Source organism: Marmota marmota, unplaced genomic scaffold, assembly GCF_001458135.2.
Source record: "Marmota marmota marmota unplaced genomic scaffold, marMar, whole genome shotgun sequence".
In the NCBI taxonomy this organism is placed as follows: domain Eukaryota; kingdom Metazoa; phylum Chordata; class Mammalia; order Rodentia; family Sciuridae; genus Marmota; species Marmota marmota.
Window position 1 is genome coordinate 4,695,483 of NW_026000240.1, and position 23,561 is coordinate 4,719,043.

A 23,561-nucleotide genomic window follows, 5' to 3' on the forward strand; every position below is an offset into this window, starting at 1 on the left:
TTTTTTTTTTTTTTTTTTTTTTTACTATATTTAACGTCTAGATCCTTCAGAACAAGTCTCTTTTTATCAGTTTAGAAATTCTTTTAACCTTGAACTGAGAATGGAATGACAAGAACCAAATCACGTTATGGAACAAAAACTAGATCAAGCTCACTGAGTAGTTATGTTAAACAGAAATGCATGTGTAGTCCTCTCCAGTCATATGTGATGCAGGTGCTTTATGTTGATCCCTTTGCAGGAAGTTCTGGTGAAACCTCAAAACAGGTGTGGCTGAGGGATGTACTCAGCCATGGTCTTCCTCCTCCACTCCTGCATTCCTGTGCAGTCATATAAATGTGATCTGTGCAAGAATTTAAAGAAGTTTACCCTTTTCAATTAACACCTTGAAAATTACCCATTGTGACTACTTGCTCGTATCACAAAATGACTTACACCTTTTCCTGCATGCCTTGGGTAGGCTTTTATAAAAATTCATTGCTTGCAACAAAATTAGAACAACTTCCAGGGTGCTCACCATCTCAAAAATATCCTCTCTTTCTCTTCCTCCATGTCATGTCTCAAGAAACAAACCAACAACAACAAAACAAAACAAAACAAAAAAAACCACATCAACCCACTACTGCATAGTTATTTCCTGGTCCCATTATGAATTGTTTCTCCCCAGCTATAGCAACTGGATAAAACCAGCTGACCCCAGCTGTGTTCCTGAGTTTGCTATTTAACTGCTTCCTGCCCATTCAGGGTTAGCAGCACCTGATGTGGCAAATTCTCAGCCAGGACTGGCAGTGCCAAGTGGAACAGCATAGTAGATTCCCTGGGAGATGCTGGCCCCACTGTAGCTCATCTGCAGTGACCTGTCCTGCTTCATTCCAGCTTGCTGCTATTTGATGGGCCTTCCATGGAAGGATGGAGTGTTGGTTGTATCTGTCATGAGTAGATATGAAGAGAGATATGCCTGGAAATCTCCCTTCCTCCTACACTGGGTCTGTTCTGGAGAGGTCCTGGATCATCACAGATAATCCCCAGTGGAAGATCCTGAGTGACACCTCAAAACTTAGCAGAGTGGTGAAATGTTCTAGAACCTAGCAGACCTGAGTAAATTCCTGCACTGTTCCTGGCTCTGTGGAACTTGTGTGGGTAACTTCTTTCACACTTTTCTCAACCATTTAAAAAATAAGATAGTGTAGTACCAGCCTCATTAAGTTACTGCAAGAAATTCATGTGGTAATGTGTTCATGCCCACAGTGACTCTACACATGCTTATGTTACCATCATTGTCTCACCCTGCCCCTGTTGTTGAATCTTCTTATCATTGCTTCATGTTGGTGGCTCCAACATGACTGTTCAGCCCTCTTTCTGTTTCACTTCTTCTCAGGGAGTTTTGAGAAGAAGCGTGATCGACCCGTTGTTTCCAAAACCTTGGGGTAAGTTCCAGGATGTTTGAGCCGGATTCAGGGTTGAGTTGGTTTTTGCTGCTGACTAGACCAGCACATAGGTTGTAATTATTAAAGGGTGGGAACCTAGTGAAGCAAATCTTTCCCACAATACCTCCTGACCTGGTAACTTCTGTGGGTAACCCCCTTTGACTGGTCCCACCTGCTAAATGGTAAGGAAGTGGGAGGCATGACTATAGTCTGCAGAGAACTCTGTCAAGACAATAGTCAGAAGATTTAAATGAGCAGACTTAGAAAGGGCAAGTAATAGTAGTTTCTGTAACAAAGAAGCCCCAAATTGCAAAGGCTTACCACAGGGAAAACTTTTTGTCCTAGGAAGGGGGAGTTCATTTCACATGTTCTTGAGCAGGTGGAGAGTCTTGCATGTTCTCTTCCAGCAGCCCAGGCTTCCTCCATTTTATTGCTCCATCTCCTGGAATCTGCATCTAGCCAGTGGTGTGGGCAAGAAAGAAGGTGGAGAACCTTGTGGGAGGTTTCTATGAGTCAGCCCTGGAATTTGCAACAACACCTCTGCTCATGGTCATTGGCCAAAACCCGGACTTTGGCCAGAGCTCAGTTGAATTCAGGTGTCCCTAACTGCAAGGGAGACTAGAAAATGAAGTGTAGCTGCAAGCCCAAGTTGTACAGGAAATAGGTTTTGGTGCCATACATTCTTCCAGAAGTGGCAGAAGAAATTGTTTAAGGTCTAGAGTTGGGTAGACTACCCTTGAATGGTTTCTGATTACAACTTAAATTATTTGGAACAGGTGGAGGGAGGAGGATCAACTTGCTGCCTTGTGTAGGACTGGATTTTCTTGTGGTCTCTTCCCAGGGGAAGATATTCAGCCTCAGCAGGGTCTTGTCCTAGCATCTGGGGTGAGTGTCCCCCAAAGTTTGCTACCAAGCTGGGCCGAGCAATGGCCAGAGAAGGACAGATGGGGCGATTCTCTTGCAAGATCACTGGCCGGCCACAACCACAGGTCACCTGGCTCAAGGTGAGATTTCATCTTTCCTGACTCTGACCCAGGCCAGGTGGCCCTGAGAGCTTGGCGTTAGTCCCTGGTACTACTAGGAGTCTGCCACTTCAGTCAGTTCCTTCTGTTCCATCCGTAGGGGGTTCACAAGGTTCCTTTGTATGCTTGATGATGATGCATGGTTTCGCCCCCCTTTGTGTTCTCTCCTGTTGCTCTAATTCTTGTGCTCAAGAAATATCATGAAATTTCTGAGCAAGACGGACCTGAACACCTCGAAGGTGGAATAGGAAGTTAGGATGGTAGGCTTGAGGTCACAGCTCCCTGTGTCACAAAGCATGTGGCACTGGACAAGTCATTTGATCTCTTGGAACACTGTTTCCTTATCTGTGAGGTGGGGACAATACCACCTAACTCAAAATGTTGTGGAGACTCCATGTGAAAGTGCTTCATAAATCATTCAGGCCTGGATGAAGGGAATGCAGTGGCCAGCGGGGGGCGGGATGTGGAGGCGGGACAGCAGCATTGGAGTGGGGCAGGCAGTGAAGAACAAAGGAACAGGTGGGGTCAAGGCCAGGGAGAGTAGGTTTCCTGGAGTTGAAACTCCTGGATAAATGTGGGTGTTAGGACACCTTTTGCCTACTTCCTAATTCTTCCACACTCACCCTGGGAAAAGCATAAAATGAATAGGAAAGCAATGAAGCACCGAAGTAAGGAATATAGGGCTCCCTATCTCCAGCTAGGGCTCCTTTGAAACAGTTTCCAGTGCCTTCTCCAAGCTGGACCCAACACCACACCATAGACACAACCTCAAGTCATGCCCTCTGAGCATGTTCACAGAGCCCCGAGCAGAGGGCTGCGCCGCCCAGTATCTGTCCCACAGGATTGACAGGAGGTGGGAGGACAGCGCCTAAAGGTGAGCAGACTTCTGTGACCAAGCCACCCTTCTGCCATCCACAGGGAAACGTCCCACTGCAGCCAAGTGCCCGTGTGTCTATGTCTGAGAAGAATGGGATGCAGGTTCTGGAAATCCATGAGGTCACCCAGGATGATGTGGGCGTGTACACGTGCATGGTGGTGAACGGGTCAGGGAAGGCCTCCATGTCAGCTGAGCTCTCCATCCCGGGTAGGTGCGGGACTATGCAGGAGGACCCCTTCCGGGTGTCTGAACACCCCCCCCACCCTAGGATGGTTGCTCATTGCACATCTGTATGTGTAAACATGTGACACACTTACCCACACATCCCCAGGGGCAGCGTCTTTAACAGGAAGAAAAGGAGATGGGCCTGCAGTACAGTTCTGGCCCTAGAGGAAGATGCCCTGAGCTGGCTGCCCATTTAATTTGTGTCCCTACACATGGCCCCACCCTGTGTCTTCAGTTCTTCCTTCTCACTCAGACACCTTTTTTGTACCTCTAATTGCCAATTAGAAGAGTGGACATTGCTAACGTCTTGCTATCACCCCTGCCTAAAACTTAACTTGTTATCTACTTTGTCCTTCAAACCAGATGTTCCCTCAACTTAACTCTTTCTCCTTAGTATTCCCATTTTCCTTTCCACCAGACTGGACATGTTAGCATCCCATTTTATCCCCACTCTTCCTTTCTAGAACCATCAGCCCTTGTCACTTGTTCCTTTGAGATCTGAACATGCGTCCTCCTTACAGTTCTCTTGGTTCCTCCAGGTCCAGCCTGGGGAAGCCAGAGAATGTGGGTGGGAAGGGGTGGACATCACTTCACTGGGCATGATAGCCAATGGTCACCAGTTTCATTAGTCACGGAAGTTGGCTCTGGCTTGAGGATCAGGAAGGCTGCTTCCTTCTTCCTCCCTTTTTTCCCTCTTCCCTTGGGTGATTTTTCTCTTTTCTATCTCCCTCCTTTCTCAGAAACTATGCCACCTTGCCCCTTTTGCTTTTTTGGCTACATTCCACAGAAAGAAATTTGTTGGACACCACAACCCAGAACATATGTATGCGTAGAAACGTATGTAACTGAAGCAAGTTTCATGAAACAGCCTTGATGTATGTACAGTGCACACTGGCATTGTCTTTCTTTTTTTTTAATACCAGGGATTGAACTCAGGGGCGCTTAACCACTGAGCCACATCCTCAGTCCTTTTATTTTATTTTATTTTTATTTGTTCTAATTAGTTATACATGACAGCAGAATGCATTTCGATTCATTGTACACAAATGGAGCACAAATTTCACTTCTCTGGTTGTATACCATGCAGAGTTGCACCACATGTGTAGTCATACATGTACCTAGGGTAATGATGTCCATCTCATTCCACCATCTTTCCTGCCCCCATGCCCTCTCCCCTCCTCTCCCTCCCTTGTGCCCAATGTTCCTCCATTCTTCCCATGCCCCTCGCCATTATGGATCAGCATCCACTTACCAGAGAGAACATTCAGCCTTTGGTTTTTGGGATTCACTTACTTCACTTAGCATGATATTCTTCAACTCCATCCATTTACCTGAAAATGCCATAATTTTATTCTCTTTTAATGCTGAGTAATATTCCATTGTGTGTATATACCACCATTTCTTTATCCATTCAATTGTTGAAGGGCATCTAGGTTGGTTCCACAGTTTAGCTATTGTGAATTGAGCTGATATGAACATTGATGTGGGTGCACCACTATAGTATGCTGATTTTAAGTCCTATGGGTATAGATGAGGAGTGGGATAGCTGGGTCAAATGGTGGTTCTATTCCAAGTTTTCTAAGGAATTTCCAAACTTCTAGAATTAATAAATGAATTCAACAAAGTAGCAGATATAAAATCAATACCTACAAATCAAATGCATTTCTGTGCATCAGTGATGAACCCTCAGAAAGAGAAATTAGGAAAACTACCCCATTCACAATAGCCTCAAAAAAAAAAAAAAAAAAAAAAAAACCTTGGGAATCAATCTAACAAAGAGGTGAAAGACCTATACAATGACAACTACAGAACACTAAAGAAAGACATTGAAGAAGACCTTAGAAGATGGAAAGATCTCCCATATTCTATTTTATTTTTCAAATTTTGAGACAGTCTCTCTAAGTTGCTTAGGGCCTTGCTAAGTTGCTGAGGCTGGCTTTGAACTCAAGATCCTCCTGCCTCAGCCTCCCAAGCCGCTGAGATTATAGGTGTGCACCACCATGCCTGGCCATGCTGGTATTTTCTATTCCATTGGACAGCATTAAAACAAGAAGTTCTGGTCCTGACCAAAGAATGTAACTTCGCAACAAGCTCTGGGTCTAGAACTGCTGTCAGTCATCTGGAACAGGGTTCTAGCTCCTCTCCCTTTACTCACCTACCATTGAATTTATTTATTTATTTATTTTTTCTCTTGACTGAGTTCCAATTTATTCATTAAACCTAATCTGGAGGATGTGGATGAATTGGACTTGAGGATATCACAGTTTGAACTGGAAGTTTGAATGCCTTATGAAAGGAACAGGATTTGGCTTTATGTGGTGAAGTATAAAACTCTTGCAGGATTCAAAACTAGCCATTGAATTTAAAAGCCACTCCCCGCTAAGGTTCTTAATGATAAAGTGATACACTGCCTGGGATTTGTTTTGAAGTACTCAAAAAAAAAAAAAAAATCAAACAAAACAAAACAAAAAGGGGGAGATGAGACTGGGGACATATTGCTTTTTCCTGAATCTTGTGATGGTTCTCAGGGTTTGTGACAGCCTTCTCTCTAGTATTGTATATTCTGGAATTTTCTATGATAAAAGTTTAAAAATAACATGGCAGGAAATAAGTATATTGTATGCCTTTTCTTGGAAGAAAGGAATAAAATTTCACTTTCTCCATGTGTTTTTTAAAGTATGTATTTGTCAAAACCAAACACTTTTGGGGGCCTGTTCCTGAGGGTCATGGTAAGTTAGAAGTGTTTGGGTTTGACATTTTTCTAGATGGGTTTTTGTTGGTTGGTTGGTTGGTTGGTTTGTCCCTGCACTGATTTTTATTTCCTTCTGTTTAATGCAAGGGAGCAGATTCCATGGCCCAGGGCACCAGCCACCGTCAAAAAGCCCAGTGAGTGCAGGCCCTGGAGCTTCTATGCTTTCCAGGACTAGAAGTTTCTCAGACAACTCAAAAAGTTCAGCACCAGAGAAGCCAGAAGCAGCGAGGCAGGGTGAGGCCAGAGTGACTGGGAAGTGCTTGGGACATGGAAACTCTGTAATAAAGGAAAGAGATGTGGTCTTATTGTTTTCTCTTCTTGGTCTATAAAATATTCCACTAACTCTCAGTCTCCTCTCCCTCTTCTTCCAGGTTTGAACAATACCAATAGGTAGGTCTAAGCTTTGTGATTGTCACATTTTCCATCTTGAAATGCCCCACAAGAAAAGAATGATGTCATCAAGAAATGCATTGAGTTTTCAAGTTGTGGTACAGGGAGGAGAATTGACTGTGTGGGGTGTTCTTTTGTTTGTGTTTTGCTCTGTTCTCCTTTTGTAATATGCCATCCAGTTCTACATCAGGGTTATCATTGGTTTTGAGACTCTTGAAAGCTCCATGCCACCCTCTGTCTCGGTATCCTCCCGGTACCTTTCCAGGTTAGCCATGTTCAGGAAGGCGAGAATCCCCCCACTCACCCAGCCAGTGCTCATGAGCTGCCTCCTGTCCTGTATGTGAGGTGCAGAGCTAGACCACGAGTGCAGTCTACCATAGAGAAGGGCTTCAGACATTCACAAATACCTAATTACAACTGTGGTCCCTCTGGGAGGAAGAATGACAGAGAAATACTAATTTGGATTTCAGGGCCAGCAATGCCCTTTCTGAAAACTTCATATTCTAGCTCAGACCTATGAAGTATAATATTAGCACGCGAAGAAAAGTTCAGGAAGAACATGTTCCAAACAGAGGGTCTAACACGTGTGAAAACTCTGAGGTGAGAGGTGGGCTAAGGGGCCCCCAAAAGAACACCTGTGTGGCTGCAGCCTAAACAGTGTCTTGAGAGGGTCCTAAGACAGTGCTCTCTTCGGGGAATTGTATGAGGCTTAGTTTTATTCTTTTGGCAGTGCTTGCTAGGCAAACACACTGAGCTGTGTCCCTGGCCCCCAGTTTTATTCTTAATAGAGTGGAAAGCTGTTGGAAAACCCTTGAGCTTCAGGTGACACAATTCGATTAATGTTTTTCAAAGATTGACTACAGTTGCTCTGTGGAACTGGATTGGAGAAGGGCTATGTGGACAAGGAGAACCGACTGGGTGGTTTGAACTCAGGGCACCAGGGAGAAGAGAAATGTAGATAAAATAGGCTCTGAATGGAGACACAGGACAGGGACGGGTCAAGAATAGCTGCTGGTGCTGTGTCTTGGCAAAGTGAATAAACTGCAAAGAAATGTTTTTGTTCTTAATTGCCCCTAATTGGTAGGCTTTTGTGATCCTGGAATCTGTGCTTATGATGAGAGATGCTTGTGGATAACCAAATGATTATTCTGTCCCTCCTGCTCCCCCCTCCACTTCTAACCCCACTGCCACTACACAGGTCATTTGGGAGAAGAGTAGAGGTCCCCAATTCAGATGTCAGGAAGGAGGTGACCAATGGAGTCTCAAAGGGGCCGAAACTCGACAGCCTGGAGACTGCAGCTGCAAGTAATAACTGCTCCAGCCCCCGGGGAGGACAGTCCCCCATCTACACCTCAAACAGCCAGCCACAGCCCCTGCAGGAGCCCAAGGTGATGCTGACGGGGGTCTCACCTAGAATCCCCATACCCCCTCCCCTCTCTTTAGTCCCCTCTGTCTAGTCCAAAATACCTCCTTTCTCCTCATAATATTCTCCAGTTCCTTCCATTTACCACAGACCCCTGTCCTGCAGAAGACCATCACCCTGCAAGCCACAAAAGTCCAGCCGGAACAAAGAGCACCAATCATGGGAACCCTGTCTCCTAGGGAAGAGATGAGTCCATCTGTTCCCCAGCCAGCCACCCTTTCTACAGGACTGTCAGACCTGGGAAGCCCAGAAGTTGTGAGCAAGGTTGCTACCAGGAAAATCCCCATGGAGAGCCAGAGCCATTCAGCATGGCCCAAGTTTGAGAGTGAGCCCCAAAGCCAGGAAGTCAGTGAAGACCAAGCAGTCAAATTTAGGTGTGAGGGTGAGTAGAGCTGATTAAGGTTACTGGTCCCCAAATGTAGTCCCTTGGTGGCCAGTTCCGTCCTTCAGTATGCAGCTGGTCTGTACCTTCTATATCCACCCATCCCCTTGGACTAGGTGCCCCAGGAAGCCAGAGGTCTTCCCTTCAGGAAGGACTCAGTTTACAAACATCCTTTATTTTAGAGAGATAGCCAATGGTGGTCTATTGTTGCTTGCAACATAGAGTATAGGCCCTATGCCCTAATTCTGACTACTCTGGATGAACAAAACTCTTCTCCTCATCATCAAAACAATAAACAGTAGGTCTCCTCTTTCCTTCCTTCCTGGCTTTGGCTGACCAGGAGACCTGGCCCATCACCCCTGCATTTCTTTTCCACAAGGACCCTGACTATCTCAAGACGTTGGAACCTTATGGAACCTAAAGTTAGGAGTAAGGAAACAGGCTCAGAAGTGGGAAGGCCATCCCACCATCCCAGTCTAAGCTCTTCCCTTGGAGTCAGGCTTTCCTCACCCTGCCCCACAGTGTGTTTTTGCGGGAGGCTCATGTTCTTCACCTGGCCCTGTAGTTTCAGGGATCCCAAAGCCTGAAGTCACCTGGTTCCTGGAAGACGTTCCAGTGAGCAGACAAGAAGGCACCATTGAGATTTATGAAGATAACGGGTCCCATTACCTCTGCCTGCCGAGAGCTCAGACCAAGGACAGTGGGAAGTACAGCTGCACAGCCTCCAATAGCCAAGGCCAGGTGTCCTGCAGCTGGACCCTTCTAGTGAAAAGTGAGTACATTCCTCCAGGTCCCCCTGGATCCTCAGCAGGAGGACAATTCATGGGTGCTTCACAGTTGCAGATGGTTCATCTCCTACAGCCCTACACCCAGGCCTGAGTGTAAACAGCACCACCCACATGCTAAGGCCAAATACATTGCTCTCCATCAGTGATTCTTTTTATTTTAATAAATTTCTTATTTGTTCTAATTAGTTACACATGACCGTAGAATGCACTTTGACACATCATACATACATGGAGTATAACTTCTCATTTGTCTAGTTGTAGAGTTACATGGGTCATGAAATCATACATGCACATAGGGTAATAATGTCCAGCTCATTCTACTATCATTTCTATCCTTAAACCATCTCCTCCCTCTTTAGTCCCCTCTGTCTAGTCCAAAATACCTCCTTTCTCCTCACTCCCCCTATTGTGAATTAGCATCTTTATATCAGAGAAAACATTTGGCCTTTGGTTCTTTGGGATTGGCTTACTTTTCTTAGCATAATATTCTCCAGTTTCATCCATTTACCGGCAAATGTCACAATTTCATTCTTCTGTAAGGCTGAGTAATATTCCATTGTGTGTGTGTGTGTGTGTGTGTGTAATTTTCTTTATCCATTCACCTGTTGCAGGGCACCTACGTGGGTTCAACAGTTTAGCGATTGTGAATTGAGCTGCTATAAACACTGACGTGGCTGTGTCACTGCAGTGTGCTGATTTTAAGTTTTTTCCCAACAGTGATTCTTAATCAAGGGTGCACATCAGGATCACCTCAAAATAAGCATGCCCAGCCCCACTCCCAGCCTAGCTGAGTGCTACCTCTTTTAGGTTTCTCAGCTGTCCAAGTAGTGCCATGACTCAATATTTGTGACCTCAGAGCACCAAGTATTCACTAAGTGTACAGATTTAGGGAAATGTGAGATGATGTGGGATACCACATCTTTTATGTTTATTATAATATCTGATTATTAAAGTAATAGATGCTAATTTGGGGGCATTTAAACCACATATAATCTTATGACTTCAAAATAAATATTTATTGTTTTTTGAACAAAATCAGCTTTGTGCTATTAGTATGCTATCTTCTATCCTAGTTTGCTCGTGTAACAAACATCTTTATTATTTAATATTCTGTTATTATTATTATTTCTATATTATTTAATTATTTATGCTTTCAAGCATGATTTATGAATGGAGATATAATATTGTTGAATTTTTCAAATCAGTTATTTCTATTTTTTACTATGATAAATAGGATTGGGGGTAGAGTGCTTACCTAGCATGGATGAGGCCCTTGGTTCAATCCCTAGCACTATAAGTAAAAGAAAACAAAACAAAACTATGATAAATATTCTAATACCCATTTATCTTTCTATAAAATCTCCCCTTAACTATAAATGCATACTGTGGGGCCTAGACCCCTGGAATACCACTGAGAACTGATTAAACAATACCACAGGGTAGAATCAGCAAGCTGCAGGCTATTGGAAACTCTACGAACAAATAACCATTGCCCATTCTTTTCAACAAAGAAAGTGTATGCAAAACAAGGAAGAGAGACATGAAGGAGGAACAAGCTATAGGAAATTCAGATTAGAAGATATGAAAGTGGGCTGGGGTTGTGGCTCAGTGGTAGAGCGCTTGCCTAGCATGTGTGAGACACTGGGTTCCAGTCTTAGCACCACTTATAAATAAATAAAGGTCCATCAATAACTAATAAAAATATTTTTTTAAAAAAGAAGAAGATACAAAAGTGACATTGCTAGTTATAATTTGTGGACCTTATATGAATCCTGACTGAAACAATTAAGAGATTATAAGGGGGCTCGGGCTGTAGCTCAGTGGCAGAGTGCTTGCCTAGCACGTGTGAGGCACTGGTTCAATCCTTAGCACCACATAAAAATAAAATAAAGGCATGCTGTTCATCTACAACTACAAAAAAAAAATTTAAATGATTATGAGACCACCAGCAAAAATTTGAATATCAACAAGATTATTTGATATAAAAGAACTCTATTTTAAGCTGTGATGGTGATCTCATGTTTTTTTTTTTAAGTTCAAACATTGTAGAGATACAAATTGAGTTATTATTAGTGAAATGATGATTTTTGATATTTTCCTTAGAAATAATCCACATTTGGGAAGCATTGGCAGGGTTATCAATGAAGCAATATCGGTACATATAAATGAAAAATTTAAAGAAAAATGTGCAGAGGGATTCACTATGTCATTTTCTCTACACTGTATCTTGTGCATTTTTAATTTCCATGACAAATGCCCTAGTGGTGTATAACACACTAGAATACCAGGCTACCTTTGTCAACTCTTACGGTGAAATGTGTTCAAGATAACACTACTAATGAAAAAGAGCAAAGTGCAAGCTGCACGTATCATTTGTTATTTGTGTTAAAGAAAAAAAAGATCTACGTACGTACATGCGAAAGATGCTTTTATGTGTTATAAAACATTTCTGGAAGGTCACACAAATGGCCCCTAAGACAGGGGAAGCCCATGGGAAAGAGTTGGAGGGGATTTTGCTGTTGGTTCCCTTCTTAACTGGGATTCTAGCTGCGCTGGTTCATTCCTTTGCAAGAGGTATCCTCCATTCCAGGTGGGAGTGCCTGGAGGTGGGCTCACAGGTCAGAGTTCAGCCTCATCAGCCTAGCCAGGGCTCTGTGTCTGGGCAGGGGACAGACATGAGGTGTCAGATACACCAAAGGTTAATGATATTACCCAGAGAGCCTGTTTCTTCTATGCCTTCATCTTTCTGTGAGTTTATCTAAATCTTGCAAGAGACAGTTTCTAGCCTGTTCCCATCTTGGGGCAATTCACCTCAGTCTGGCTCCCTATCTTATTTTGTTTTCTGTGGCAGCTTTACTGAGGTATATTTATATAACATAAAAGCCATCCTTTAAAAATGTGTAATTAATTGAGTTTTAATATATCCAGAGTTGTGTGGCTGTCACCACATCTAATTTTAGAACACTTTCTCCTGTCTGCTATTAGACACTATTTGTTTTCCCATTCCCCCGCTAATCTACTTCCTGTCTCTATGGATTTGCTTGTTCTGAACATTTCATATAAACAGAATCATACAATATGTGATCTTTTGTGACTGGCTTCTTTCTCTAAGCAGAATGACTTCAAGGTTCAGGTATATTATAGCCCATGCCAGTAGCTTCATTCATCTTCGTGGCTGAATAACATTCCATGTATGGGGATAGCATATTTTGTTTACCCACTTGTCCACTCCATGGCTACCTATTTTTAATATCTATTTTTAATGCCTGTTTTTAATTTTGAGGGTATATACCTATAAGTACAATTGTTGGGTCATATGGTAATACCTTTTGAGGAACTGACAGATTGTTGTCCACAGTGGCTGCACCATTTTACATCCCACCAGCAGTGTACAAATGTTCCAGTTTCTTCACAGTCTCACCAACACTTGTTACTTTCTACTTTTTAATTACAGCCTCCCACGGTCATCTCCTTGTGATTTTGGTTTGCATTTCCCTGATGACTTGTGATGCTGAGCATTATTTTATGTGCTTATCGTCTTCTTTGGGGAAATACATGTCCTATCCATTTTTAACTAGGTCATTTTAAAATTATTTTTTATTTTGTATATTCTTAAAGATAGTAGACCTTATTCTGATCAATTCTGGACAGGTTTCGGGGACATATGACCTGATATCTATGCAGGACAAATATGCCTAAGATGGAAACAATCAGAGGGTCATCCTTGTCCTCAATTTTCGTTGGCATTTTTCAGGATATTTTTTATGGTGTCAACTTGACTCTCCCTTTTGAATCTTTGTGGGTATGAACTAAGAGGGAAGAGAAACCCCTTTCTCAGGTTTTCTGTTGCAACTAGCTCCATGCCTAGCTTCATCCTGAAGCAGCATTCTGGGGATGTGGGGCCACCAGCCAAATAAGACTTTTTTTTTTTTTTAAAGAGCATGTGGAAGGAGCTGCAAAAGCCCCCTTTCTGGTCTTGCCTGGGATTTTGATCCATAAAAGATGTTTGTTCATATTCTATTTCTTTCTTTGAACAGAATCAGATAGTGTTTCCTAAATGCATCTCCCTCCTTACTTCCAAATAGGTCTGTTTTTTTGCTTTGGGACTTCCAATGGAGGAAGAAGGCCCACTCTTATTGTTGTGTTTTAAGAGTTTTTATATATTCTGGATACAAGTCCCTTACCAGATATATGATTTGTAATCATTTTCTCCCGTTTTGTAAAGTTTAGATTATTAGTCAGATTTTAATTGCTGTGACAAAATATCTGAGATAAAACAATTTAAGAGAAAGTAAAGGTTTATTTGGCTCATGATTCAGTTTCAGAGGTTTCAGTCCATGCAGTGGCTCCATTTTGCTTATGGATTTGTGGTGAGACAATACATGATGTTAGAAATGTGTGGAGGAAGAAATTGCTTACCTCATAACAGCTGGGAGGCAAAGAAAGAGACAGGAAAGGGCCAGAGTCCCAGTATCCCCTTTAAGGACACTCCTCCAGCAACCTAACTTCCTCCCATTAGGCCCCACCTCCTAAATTCCACCCCTCCCCTAGTAGCACCATGGACTGGGGACCAAACTTTCAACACATGGTCTTTGGAAGAAATTCCAGATCCAAACTATAGCATGGGATTACTTGTCATATATGGCCACTGAAGTCTCTGCTAGATTGGTTAATAACTGCATAGAAGTTCCTTAAATGCCTTGAGCCAGCATGTTTTCTCCAGCCCTCTCCGAGGGCTTCTGTGTGTGTTGGGGCATATCTTCAGTGCTCTAGCTGCCTTTGCCTTTACTTCCTGCATTCTCAGAGACTTTGGGTCAGCCAGAGGTGATAGTAGGGCCACCTCAGGTCTTTCTTGGGCATGTGCACAGCTCTGCACCTGCAGGTGGCCTTCTAGGCTCCCAGAGGTATGTCAGAATTTTTCAAAGCCCAGTTTTTTCTTTTAAGATTTTTGGTCAGACTTCTTAGCCCCATCTGACATTGCTGCCTGAGTAGTTGTGATGTCAAGCCATTGTCATTGATTGTTTTGTACAAACACACTGAGATAGCACTGTTGACATAGATCAAGCTCTGAATCAGGTCAAATAAGGACAGTCCTGAAAATGCAGCCCTGGAAGGAGCCAGACCTGTCCAACAGTGGTGGTTCTCTTTGGAATGGGGTTTTTCAGGAGCTCTGACCCCATTCTGTCCCTGCTAGGTGGCTGTTTTTTTACAGATAACCCTAGTTGCTGCTGGTTTTCAAAGCTGCCACAAACCTTGCTGTTCTTACTGAGATTTAGATGGATTTGGGGGTGGTGGTTTGGTTCTAGTATTCATTTGTTTGTTAATAAATGAATGCTCCTCAGAAATTTGCAAGCCTTTGGTTAATCTCCAGAATTCTGGAAAAGTTGATTTAGACTCTCTGTGCTAGTATTCTCACTGCTTTTATGCTTTACTCTGCCATTCCAGAAGTGCTTCGCAACCCCCTGTCTTGTCCTACAACTTCTCCAGCCTTCACAAGGCCTGGTCATCTTGACAGTTTACCAAGATGCAGGTCATATGACATGTGCTCTGTTAGCATCTACTACCAACACCCTTTCTCCCTCCCTCCTTCCCCCTCCTCCTTTCCTTCCTTCCTTCCTTCCTTCCTTCCTTCCTTCCTCTCACTGCAGGAAAGCTGTTTCCCCAACCAGACCTCTTCCTGTCCCTTCCCTCTATGAAGGTCTTACTTAACCACAATTTCCTCTGCCTCCCTTTTGCCTCTCTTTTCTCCCTCCAAGCATGCCCTTTGTCTTCCCTGTGCAGAAAAGAAAAGAACCCTTCGCTCTGCCTGATGACCTCAAACACTCTCTTTCACCCTCAAACTACACTTGCTCCAAGTAGTGGAGTTTCTGTGCACAGCTTCCATTTGATGGTAGTAATAAATACCCACTGAGGATGCTCTGTGGGCCAGGCTTTGTGCTAATGCTGTACTTGGGTTATTTCATTTAATTAGTCCAACAGTCTTAAGAGAAAATTATAGTTACACCCATTTTCCTGAGGGTACTCAACTGCAGTGAGGTTAAATGACTTGACCAGGGTCAAATGCCTTACAGAAGATGGCATATTCTAACCCTAGTTGTCCTGGCACCAAAGCCCATCGCCTTTTTGATGACTCCTGAGACATTCCTCAAGTGAGGGAATTTGACACTGACTAGGGAAGGGTAGAGATGGGGCCTCCCTACACCTCTTGGGTTGTCTGTCTGTCCCTTCCTCTGTGCTGAGCCTGCTCAGAGGCACTGTCATTCTGTCTTGTCACTGCTCTTCCACTGCCTAACTTTCCCTTAGGGTCTAGAGGACAAGGTGTGGCTGTAGAGTCGGAGAGCCGGCTCTGAAACTTGCCCCACCTTGGACTTGACTATGGGAAATGATGAACTGCACCTCTAATGTGAGCTAGAGATGGCAGCCTTGGCTGTATCTTCACAGTCACATCTAGAAGAGTGCCTGTCACATAGTAGGCTCTCTATTACTTGTTTTCTTGTCCACAATCTGCTGTGATGTAGTATGGCTTTCCCCTCATCTCCGCATTGAACAGTCACTGCTGAAAAGCACCAGGGATATGTCTTCTCACCCCTCAGCCATCTTGACCCATTGCACCATGTTCTAATTGGTGTAAAGTAAATGATCTGTTCCTACTTTTCTTAATTAAAGGCCCCAAACCATCAAGTGTTTCCCAGTTCATTGATATAGAAGCCTTCTGGAAAGTTCAGCTTAGAGGTTCTCCAAAAATAGAATGTACATAAGAATCAATGCATATTTCCAGGTCCCAGCAGTTCTGAACCCTTGTTCAGACCACACTTGGAAAACTAAAACACATGTCAGTCTTTGTCATTTGATTCATTCCTGGAATTGGAAAAAAATAGTAATCATAATTTAAAATTGAAATAGCTTCACTGTAGGCGTCTGGTCTCTACAAGTAAAAATCTATCAAGACTTTGTAATCACTATAGGACATTAGTAGAATATGTCCCCAGGACAACAAAGGTCAAGACAGACAGGAGCTGCCTGAGTCAGAGGAGAGAGAGCAGGCAGGGCCAGGTCCTGAGCACCCCAGATCTAAGGTGCTTTGTGCCTGTGAAAAACCCCTGGCCATCCCCCTGCTTGGGACTCAGGTGTCTGGTGCTGCTGTTTCCAAGGTGTGAAGGTAGACAGGATATAGCCAATATTCCAAGCATGCCCAGTGTCCAGGGCAGCATGGCATCTGCCTGTGAGACTTGGGGTGCCCATGATCAGTCACAAGAGTGGGCAAACTGTGATCTGAGATGTTCTGTCTATTCTTTTCCCCCCCAGGGTTGGTTACAATGGGGGAGGCCCCCTCATTCTCCAGTGTCTTAAAGGACTGCACTGTTGTCGAGGGCCAGGATTTTGTGCTGCAGTGCTCCGTACAGGGGAACCCAGTGCCCCAGATCACTTGGCTGCTCAATGGTGAGTCTCCCGTCCCCAGCCCCATGAGCCCTGGAGCCCTGCCTTGAATTCTCAGTTCTCCCTCTACACCATTTGCCCCCTGGAAGCCCAGGGTATGGAGAGAACTCAGAAAGTGAGTCTGGTACCCAGTGACTGAGCAAGTTTCTCCCCTGCCAGAGCCTGAGTTCCTCATTAGCACAGTGGGAACAATGCCATTGTCCTTGGAGGGGGTGGTTATGAAACTAAAGGAGTCCGTGTATGTGAAGTGGTTAATGAGGTGCCTGGCACATGGGTGCACACACAATTTAATTTCTTTCCCTACAGTCAGACCTATCAGAGTTCCTTGGTAAATATTTGTTGAGTCAATATACAAACAATAAATGAATAAACTAGTAGCCACACCAGAAGTTGTTGTGGGCGCTTGCCTTTTATTTAGTGGCTGGTGGGTTTTTTAAAAATATTTTTTCAGTTGTCAATGGACCTTTATTTTATGTATTTCTATGTGGTACTGAGAATCGAACCCAGTGTCTTACACATGCTAGGCAGGTGTGCTACCACTGAGCCACAACCCCACCCCCAGTAGTTCTTTCTAATGTTAATTTTAGTTCTATAGACACATGCCAATTTTTTTTTCAAGTAAGGTCCTTTGAAAAAATTAATCACTGTATATTATCATCCTTTTGTTTTTAAAAAGGCCTTCTAATTTCAAAGGTATGGAAGAACTCTGATTTTATAACTGAGAACAAATCCATTAAATGAGTGAGACTGGGCAGGGCCTGCTTTGGGGAGATACAGAGAGTCAGGAGGCACGGGCATTGGCCTTCCCCACCACAGAGTGGTCAGGAGGCCTGAAACACCCCAACTTTACACTTCTGAATACTGACTCCTTTAGTTACGGGAATCTGGGGGAAACAGAAGGTTTGGGGTCTCTACTAGCTCTTGCCTTTGGTAAAATAGGCTCCTTAAGAGGCAACACCCATCCCCTGTGCACCCAGTTGTGTCTATGTCATGACACATGGCCTGGGAACCTTCCATGTTGGTAGAGTTTGCTCATGCTTTGCTAGAAAGGATCTTTGAGAAAGTGCCATGTATTCTTCCCATATGAAGTCAGCTTGGTCAGATAAGAGAACTAAGGTCTGCTATCCCTCCTCCCACACCTCACCTAAAGACAGAAATCCTGTGGGGCCCTCTGACTGGAAGGACACAGCCTCCTTGAGGCTAGAACAGAATATGGACATAAGGACTAAACTTCTGCCTGGTTCAGAGTCTAGAACAAGGGTCAATAAACATATTATCTCAAGGACCAGATAGTAAGTATTTTCAGCTTTTTGAGCCATACAACCTGTATGAGCACTAGACTCTGCTGTTGCAGCATAAAAACAGTATAGATGCTGTATGAGTGTGGCTGTGTTGCATTGTAACTTTATGGACAATGAAATGGGAATTTCAGGTCATTTTCATGAGAGGAATTTTTCTTTCATTTTTTTCAACCATTAAAAATATGTAAAAGCTATTCTTAATTTACAGGCTGTACAAAATAGGCCACGGGTCAGATTTGGCCCATGGACTGTAATTTATGGAACCCCTGGTTTACACCTCTCAGGAATGAATTTAGTGAATCTTGGTATTTCCACACTCTTACCACTAGGGGGAGATTGTGCTCAAGTTGGGTTTCTTGACTGTGAACTACTTCCTGTCCAACTCCCCCCAAGTGGAGTTTCATGACTCCCCATTCTGACTCCCTAAGCTAACAGCTCCCTGTTTGTGGGACCAAAATAGGTTTGCTGAAGTAAAAAGAGAGCTCTTACAATGCTTGTCTGCACATTTGGACAGCGGAGGCTTTCCTTAACTGCAGTAAGGAAAGTGTTAGTAATCTCAAGGAAGAGGTTTTGGGGGGTGTCATTAACACCAAAAAATAAAAAAAATAAATAAAAAATAAATAATAAAGCAAAGAGCAGTGTTTAATCCACTCAGTGGCAGGGTCCCAGCCCCTGCCTTTCCTACCAGCCCCACTCATATGAGGGTTGGGAAGATTCTCTTTCCTCCAGCCCTGTGGCAGGCTGGGCAGTCTCTTTGCCAAACCATCATGGAGACATGAAGTGTTGCTATGTGCAAGAAGAAAACATTGCATTACAGGGAAAGCATTTCTTTCTGTACTTTCTCCCACCCCCTGCAGCCACCCCCAATTTTATGAAGTGTAAACCAAGACTCTGAGGCCTGGCAAGGAAAGGAACTGACAGTTGCTTCCTATATGGCAGATGGACACATTCCTGCTCTAAGTCCAGAATCTTCAGTAATGAGATGTGTTGTGTTTTTTTCCTGGAAATTAAAGGTTATATCCTGAAATGATAAAGTCCCAGGAACATACAGTATTAAGGAAACTACTGAAGTTCATTGCACACACTCCTGTCTCCACACAGGACTTTGTGTAAAGTGACACGAATAAAGGGCTTCTCACAGAGGGTTTTAGTTCCCCATATTTATCTTTCCATAAATGCTAAAATGCACCTAATTGCACAGAAGAAATGAACCTAATTGCTACATTAGGGTGGGGATACAGAATTGCTTTCTGATAAATATCAGCAGTGGGAAATGCAGTCATTATTTCTAGAGACATCTAAAAGGAACTGGGAGCCATGTGCTCTGTCTAGGCAAGGTCTGCTCTGAGCCTGGGCTATGGGCCAAATGACCCTGTAAGATCCCTTCCAGGCGCAGAATGCTGTGAAGTGGACAGTATGGAATGGGGACTATTAACTTAGCACAGAATGCCCAGAACTGTGTCCCTTTCCCTTCTGCCCTCCTAATTCCTCCAGAATCTCTTTCCCCTGTCTTTCCAAGTCCAGGCTTGCCCTCCATGGGCTGGGCCAGCCCCAATGTCATGACAGCAGCAGCCCTGCTGAGGACAGGTGCTCCCTGGTCTGAGCTTCCTATGCTTCCCTCCACAGGGCAGCCCATCCAGTATGCTCACTCCACCTGCAAGGCCGGCGTGGCTGAGCTCAACGTCCTGGATGCCCTGCCAGAGGACAATGGCACCTACACCTGTCTGGCCGAAAACTCCTTAGGACAAGTGTCTTGCAGCGCCAAGGTCACCGTCCATGGTAGGAGCCTACAGACACCTTTCCTGCAGACATGTCTGCTCTGGAGGAAGGACTCTTTTGTAGAAAATAATATTACTGGCCCACATCAGGGAGCAGAGGTACAGATGACATTGCTGCACACCACTCTTGATCAGCAGTGGCTACGGCAAAGGACAGGCGCCAGAACCTCCTAGGCTCAGAGGAAGGATTCAAGCGACAGCTCTAAACCTGAAGTCAGGCAGGTGGAGGAGATGGGCTCCAGGGACTCATGTGACTGGGGTGTGCCAGTGGGAGGAGCCAATCTCCTGCCCATTCACCCCGTCAGAGCCAGGGGAAATGCAGGGGAAAGAGACAGGGGCTCCCCTGGCTCCAGAAGCTCCGGATCTGGTAGGAGGAGAACCACCCACTCTCCAAGAAGGCTTAGGAGGAGTACCCCAAATCCCCCGAGAACGTAGGGGTCTTACAAATGACCCACTGTGTCCTGGGGACACTAAGTAACAGATTGTGGGTATTGAGACCTCTAGAGGGTTGCAGGTTGTCCCCTTCTCCTTCTGCCTCTGCTCCTCCTCAGCACCCCAGACTTGTTTTTATGCGTCACCAGCCTGTGTCCAGTAATCTGATTATCACAGTCATTCATTGATTGGGCAAGCACTTAGTCCCCAGGAATCACAGGGAGCCATAGACTCAAGACTGAGCTGTCTGGGCTGTGGAATCAGGCATGGTGACAGTTCCCGGGCAGGTGCTTCTTGAGTCCAGGGCCTTCAGGTAAGCCAATTTCCTCTCTCACCTGGGGCCTGTGACCCCAGTGCCTGAGCATAACTGGGTCCTCCGGGTGCTTGGGCTGGATGAGTGTGTCTTCCCTATCAGGCTAGCAGGGGACTATGCCTCCTCCTTTGTCCCCAAGAGCTCAGGCCTCTCAGGAGAGCCCCCTATAATGTGAGCAGAGAGCTGTGAGGCTGCAGGAGATGGTTTCACAGAAAAGGAAAAAGGGGGAAAATAAATGTTTGTAGCCTACTATTTCACCTCTGTCACTCACTAAGACTGGTGGCTCTGGGGCTGGGGTGCTATCTGTTTTACACAGAAGAGTCTGGAGGTCTGTCTCATGAAGCCAGGGTCACTCTGCCAAGTGCAGCATGCTGGCAAGTAAAGCTGGCCTTCTGAGCCCAGGTCCTGAGACATGAAGCCCAGGCTATTCTATTCAGGCCCTTTTTTGGTGGGTCCTTCCCCTATCCCAAAGCAGCACTGTCCATCCCTTAGGGACAAAGGAACCCACAACCATGGAGAATGTGGCTGATGCTGACTCTGTGGGGCTCTCCGCCCGGAGTGGACCTGATTTCTCTGAAGAAATGCTTCGGCACAGAATCACTGGTGAACTGGCCTGCCCCTTCCTTCCAGGAAGCCCTCTCCACGTGGGTCAGAGCTGCCGCGGGCCCTGGGAGTTTCCCAGCCAAAACCCTGGTGGACACATTTCTCCCAGTTATCCTCATAGTTCTAATTTCATGGCTCACAGGGGCCTTGGGAGATTGTGGCATGAGATTTCTGAGGGAGCAAGAATGGCTCAGAGCCTGGTCTCCAGGGGCCAGGGGAACAGCTCTTCCCTCCCACCAGCTGCTTTTTCTCAGAGGTCCGTGTGGCACATCCCAAGTCTATAAAGGACCAGAGGACAGCACACAATGGGCCAGGCAGCTCTGCCTTCTCCCTACTGAGACTCTACTCACCAGCCTCAGCCAACCGCCAGCTAATCCAGGGCCTGTCCTGGGTTGTCTGTGTTTAGATTGGATTAGAGAGACGCAGCTGAGCTATGGGTGTAGAGAGGTGGGGTCTCCGGATGAGGGGTCAGGAACTCTTTGGGGGCTATTCTTCTGACTCCTGGGTCTTGAGGGGAGAATGGGGTGGGGAGCGAATGATCGCCCATCCACATGTGTTTTAAAGTAGGAAGAGAGGTCTCGGCAAGGACTCCGCCAGTCCCCTTGTTCTAAGCGCAGCTTGCGTGAGTGAGAACCCTCTGGTGGGGAATTTACGGGCCTGTCAAGGCCAGACAGAGGCTCAGATACCATAAATGGTGATCGAGGCTGAGACACAGCCTCGTGCTCATGCCCAGCAGCCTTCGGGCTGTCTCTGCACAGGGTTGGACAGGGCAAACCTGGCACAGTGACACCGCTGGCACTGTGCCCCAAGGCACTCAGGGGGCTTGGGTCTGCGTCCTGCAACATCCTCAGCTGTGAAGGATTTCTTGTTTTCTTGGCAGTTCCTTTGGCTCCAGGTCCTCTGGGGACAGGTGGAGGCCCTTGTTTCCTACTGCCTTGACTGCTGCTCCAGTGTCTCCTGTAGCTGCCTAGGCCTCACTCTGTCACCCCCATTATGGCACCCATTAGTGGGAGGTTGTATGGATGTGGCACTGACTGCCTGATGTGACTCCTGCTCACTACTTACTAGCCCTGACGCCTGGGTGTGAGCCTGCCAGGCCTCATTTTCCTCTTCTGTGAAATGGGGATTCACGTGGTCACTCATGGTACCGTGAGGATTAAACAAATGAATACATTTAGTGTCTCTAGAACACAGGAAGTGCTAATTATGTGCTGCTATGACAAATGTCCCAACTTTTAAACAAGATAAAAATATTCTGGGGAGTGATTTTACCAAAAGGTGGGCTTGCTACAGTATTTTCTGGAAAAGAGAGGAATGAATCAGAGAAGGGAGGTGCTGAGGTTGTGACCTAAAGCCATGGACTCCTGTGCCTCATCCCAAGGTCTGTGGTCACAAGATGGCGCCATTCAGCAGGGCTTCTCCCTCCAGTTGCCTTTCCTCAGAGAGGAGCCAGTTCTGGGGGCAGCTCTGCAGGAGACAAGCTCCATCTGAGAGTTCAGCAGATGTCATGCTGAACGCCAGGCGTGGGCACTCTTTCTCACCTCTTTATCCTTTTGCCAAGGTTTTGCAATCATCCAGAGTCTGTGGCATTTTCTGAGGCCACTTTGTGCCCTGCCTCTCCTCCTCTGTTGCTCTCTTCTCCCCAAAGCTCCACAAATGTCAAGTTCTCTGGAAGCCTGTCCTAATCTCTCCAGAGTGGGTTCTCTGAACACCCTGGACTCTCTTATCATGCTTATTTATCAACAAATCTTTATTTATGCCAGGTATTGTACTAGAGAAACTACAATAAGCAGCTCAGACAAGGACCCTGCCTTCGTGGTTCTTATGTTCTGGTGGGGACAGTCAACACCTGGTTTAATTTCAAATCCTGGAAAGTCCTGTTAAGAAAACAAGTGAGGGGACTGGGTGTGTGGCTCAGTGGTAGAGTGCTTGCCTAGCACATGTGAAACACTGGGATTGATCCTCAGCACCACATAAAAATAAATAAATACAATAATGATATTATGTCCCACTACATTAAAAAAATAAAATAAAACAAACAGCATGAGAATAGGGGAGGGCAGTGGGAGGGGTACAATTTTAGTTGTGAGGTAAAGGAAGCCTCAGAGACTTGGAAAAGAGTGCCCTCATGCAAAGGCCCTGAGTCAGGAGCAAGGTGACAGCAAGACGGCCAGTGTGGCCTGTGCCAAGTGAGCCAGTGGCAGAGTGGCAGAACCTGAGATCACAGAGAGAAGCAGGGTGCATCATACAGAGCTTCTAGGGGTATGTAGAAGTAGTTTATTCCAAATATGAAATCTGATTGTAATTGCTTATTCCTTGTTTATTCTACCCCTGCAGGGAGGGCCCAGGTCTTCCCCACTGTGTGCAGAACAGGGCCTGCCTCATGAAAGGTGCTCAATGACCCACCAAGAGGA

The 23,561-nt window shown here is 45.2% G+C and overlaps 1 protein-coding gene across 9 annotated transcripts in view; it reads left to right on the top strand.

Annotated features, from left to right (window-relative positions):
• Positions 1-23,561, top strand: part of Mylk (myosin light chain kinase) — a 182,713-nt gene that overhangs the window by 56,756 nt on the left and 102,396 nt on the right. For 5 of the 9 annotated variants that reach the window (XM_048794157.1, XM_048794159.1, XM_048794156.1 and 2 more), the window contains exons 4-14: positions 1,376-1,424; positions 2,266-2,428; positions 3,365-3,530; positions 6,388-6,534; positions 6,672-6,690; positions 7,889-8,078; positions 8,204-8,495; positions 9,061-9,267; positions 16,589-16,723; positions 19,648-19,800; positions 21,037-21,147. In XM_048794157.1, coding sequence (XP_048650114.1) covers positions 1,376-1,424; positions 2,266-2,428; positions 3,365-3,530; positions 6,388-6,534; positions 6,672-6,690; positions 7,889-8,078; positions 8,204-8,495; positions 9,061-9,267; positions 16,589-16,723; positions 19,648-19,800; positions 21,037-21,147 — 1,632 coding nt within the window. The remainder of the gene's footprint in view (positions 1-1,375; positions 1,425-2,265; positions 2,429-3,364; positions 3,531-6,387; positions 6,535-6,671; positions 6,691-7,888; positions 8,079-8,203; positions 8,496-9,060; positions 9,268-16,588; positions 16,724-19,647; positions 19,801-21,036; positions 21,148-23,561) is intronic. The other 4 variants (XM_048794160.1, XM_048794161.1, XM_048794163.1 and 1 more) reach the window with 4 other exon arrangements.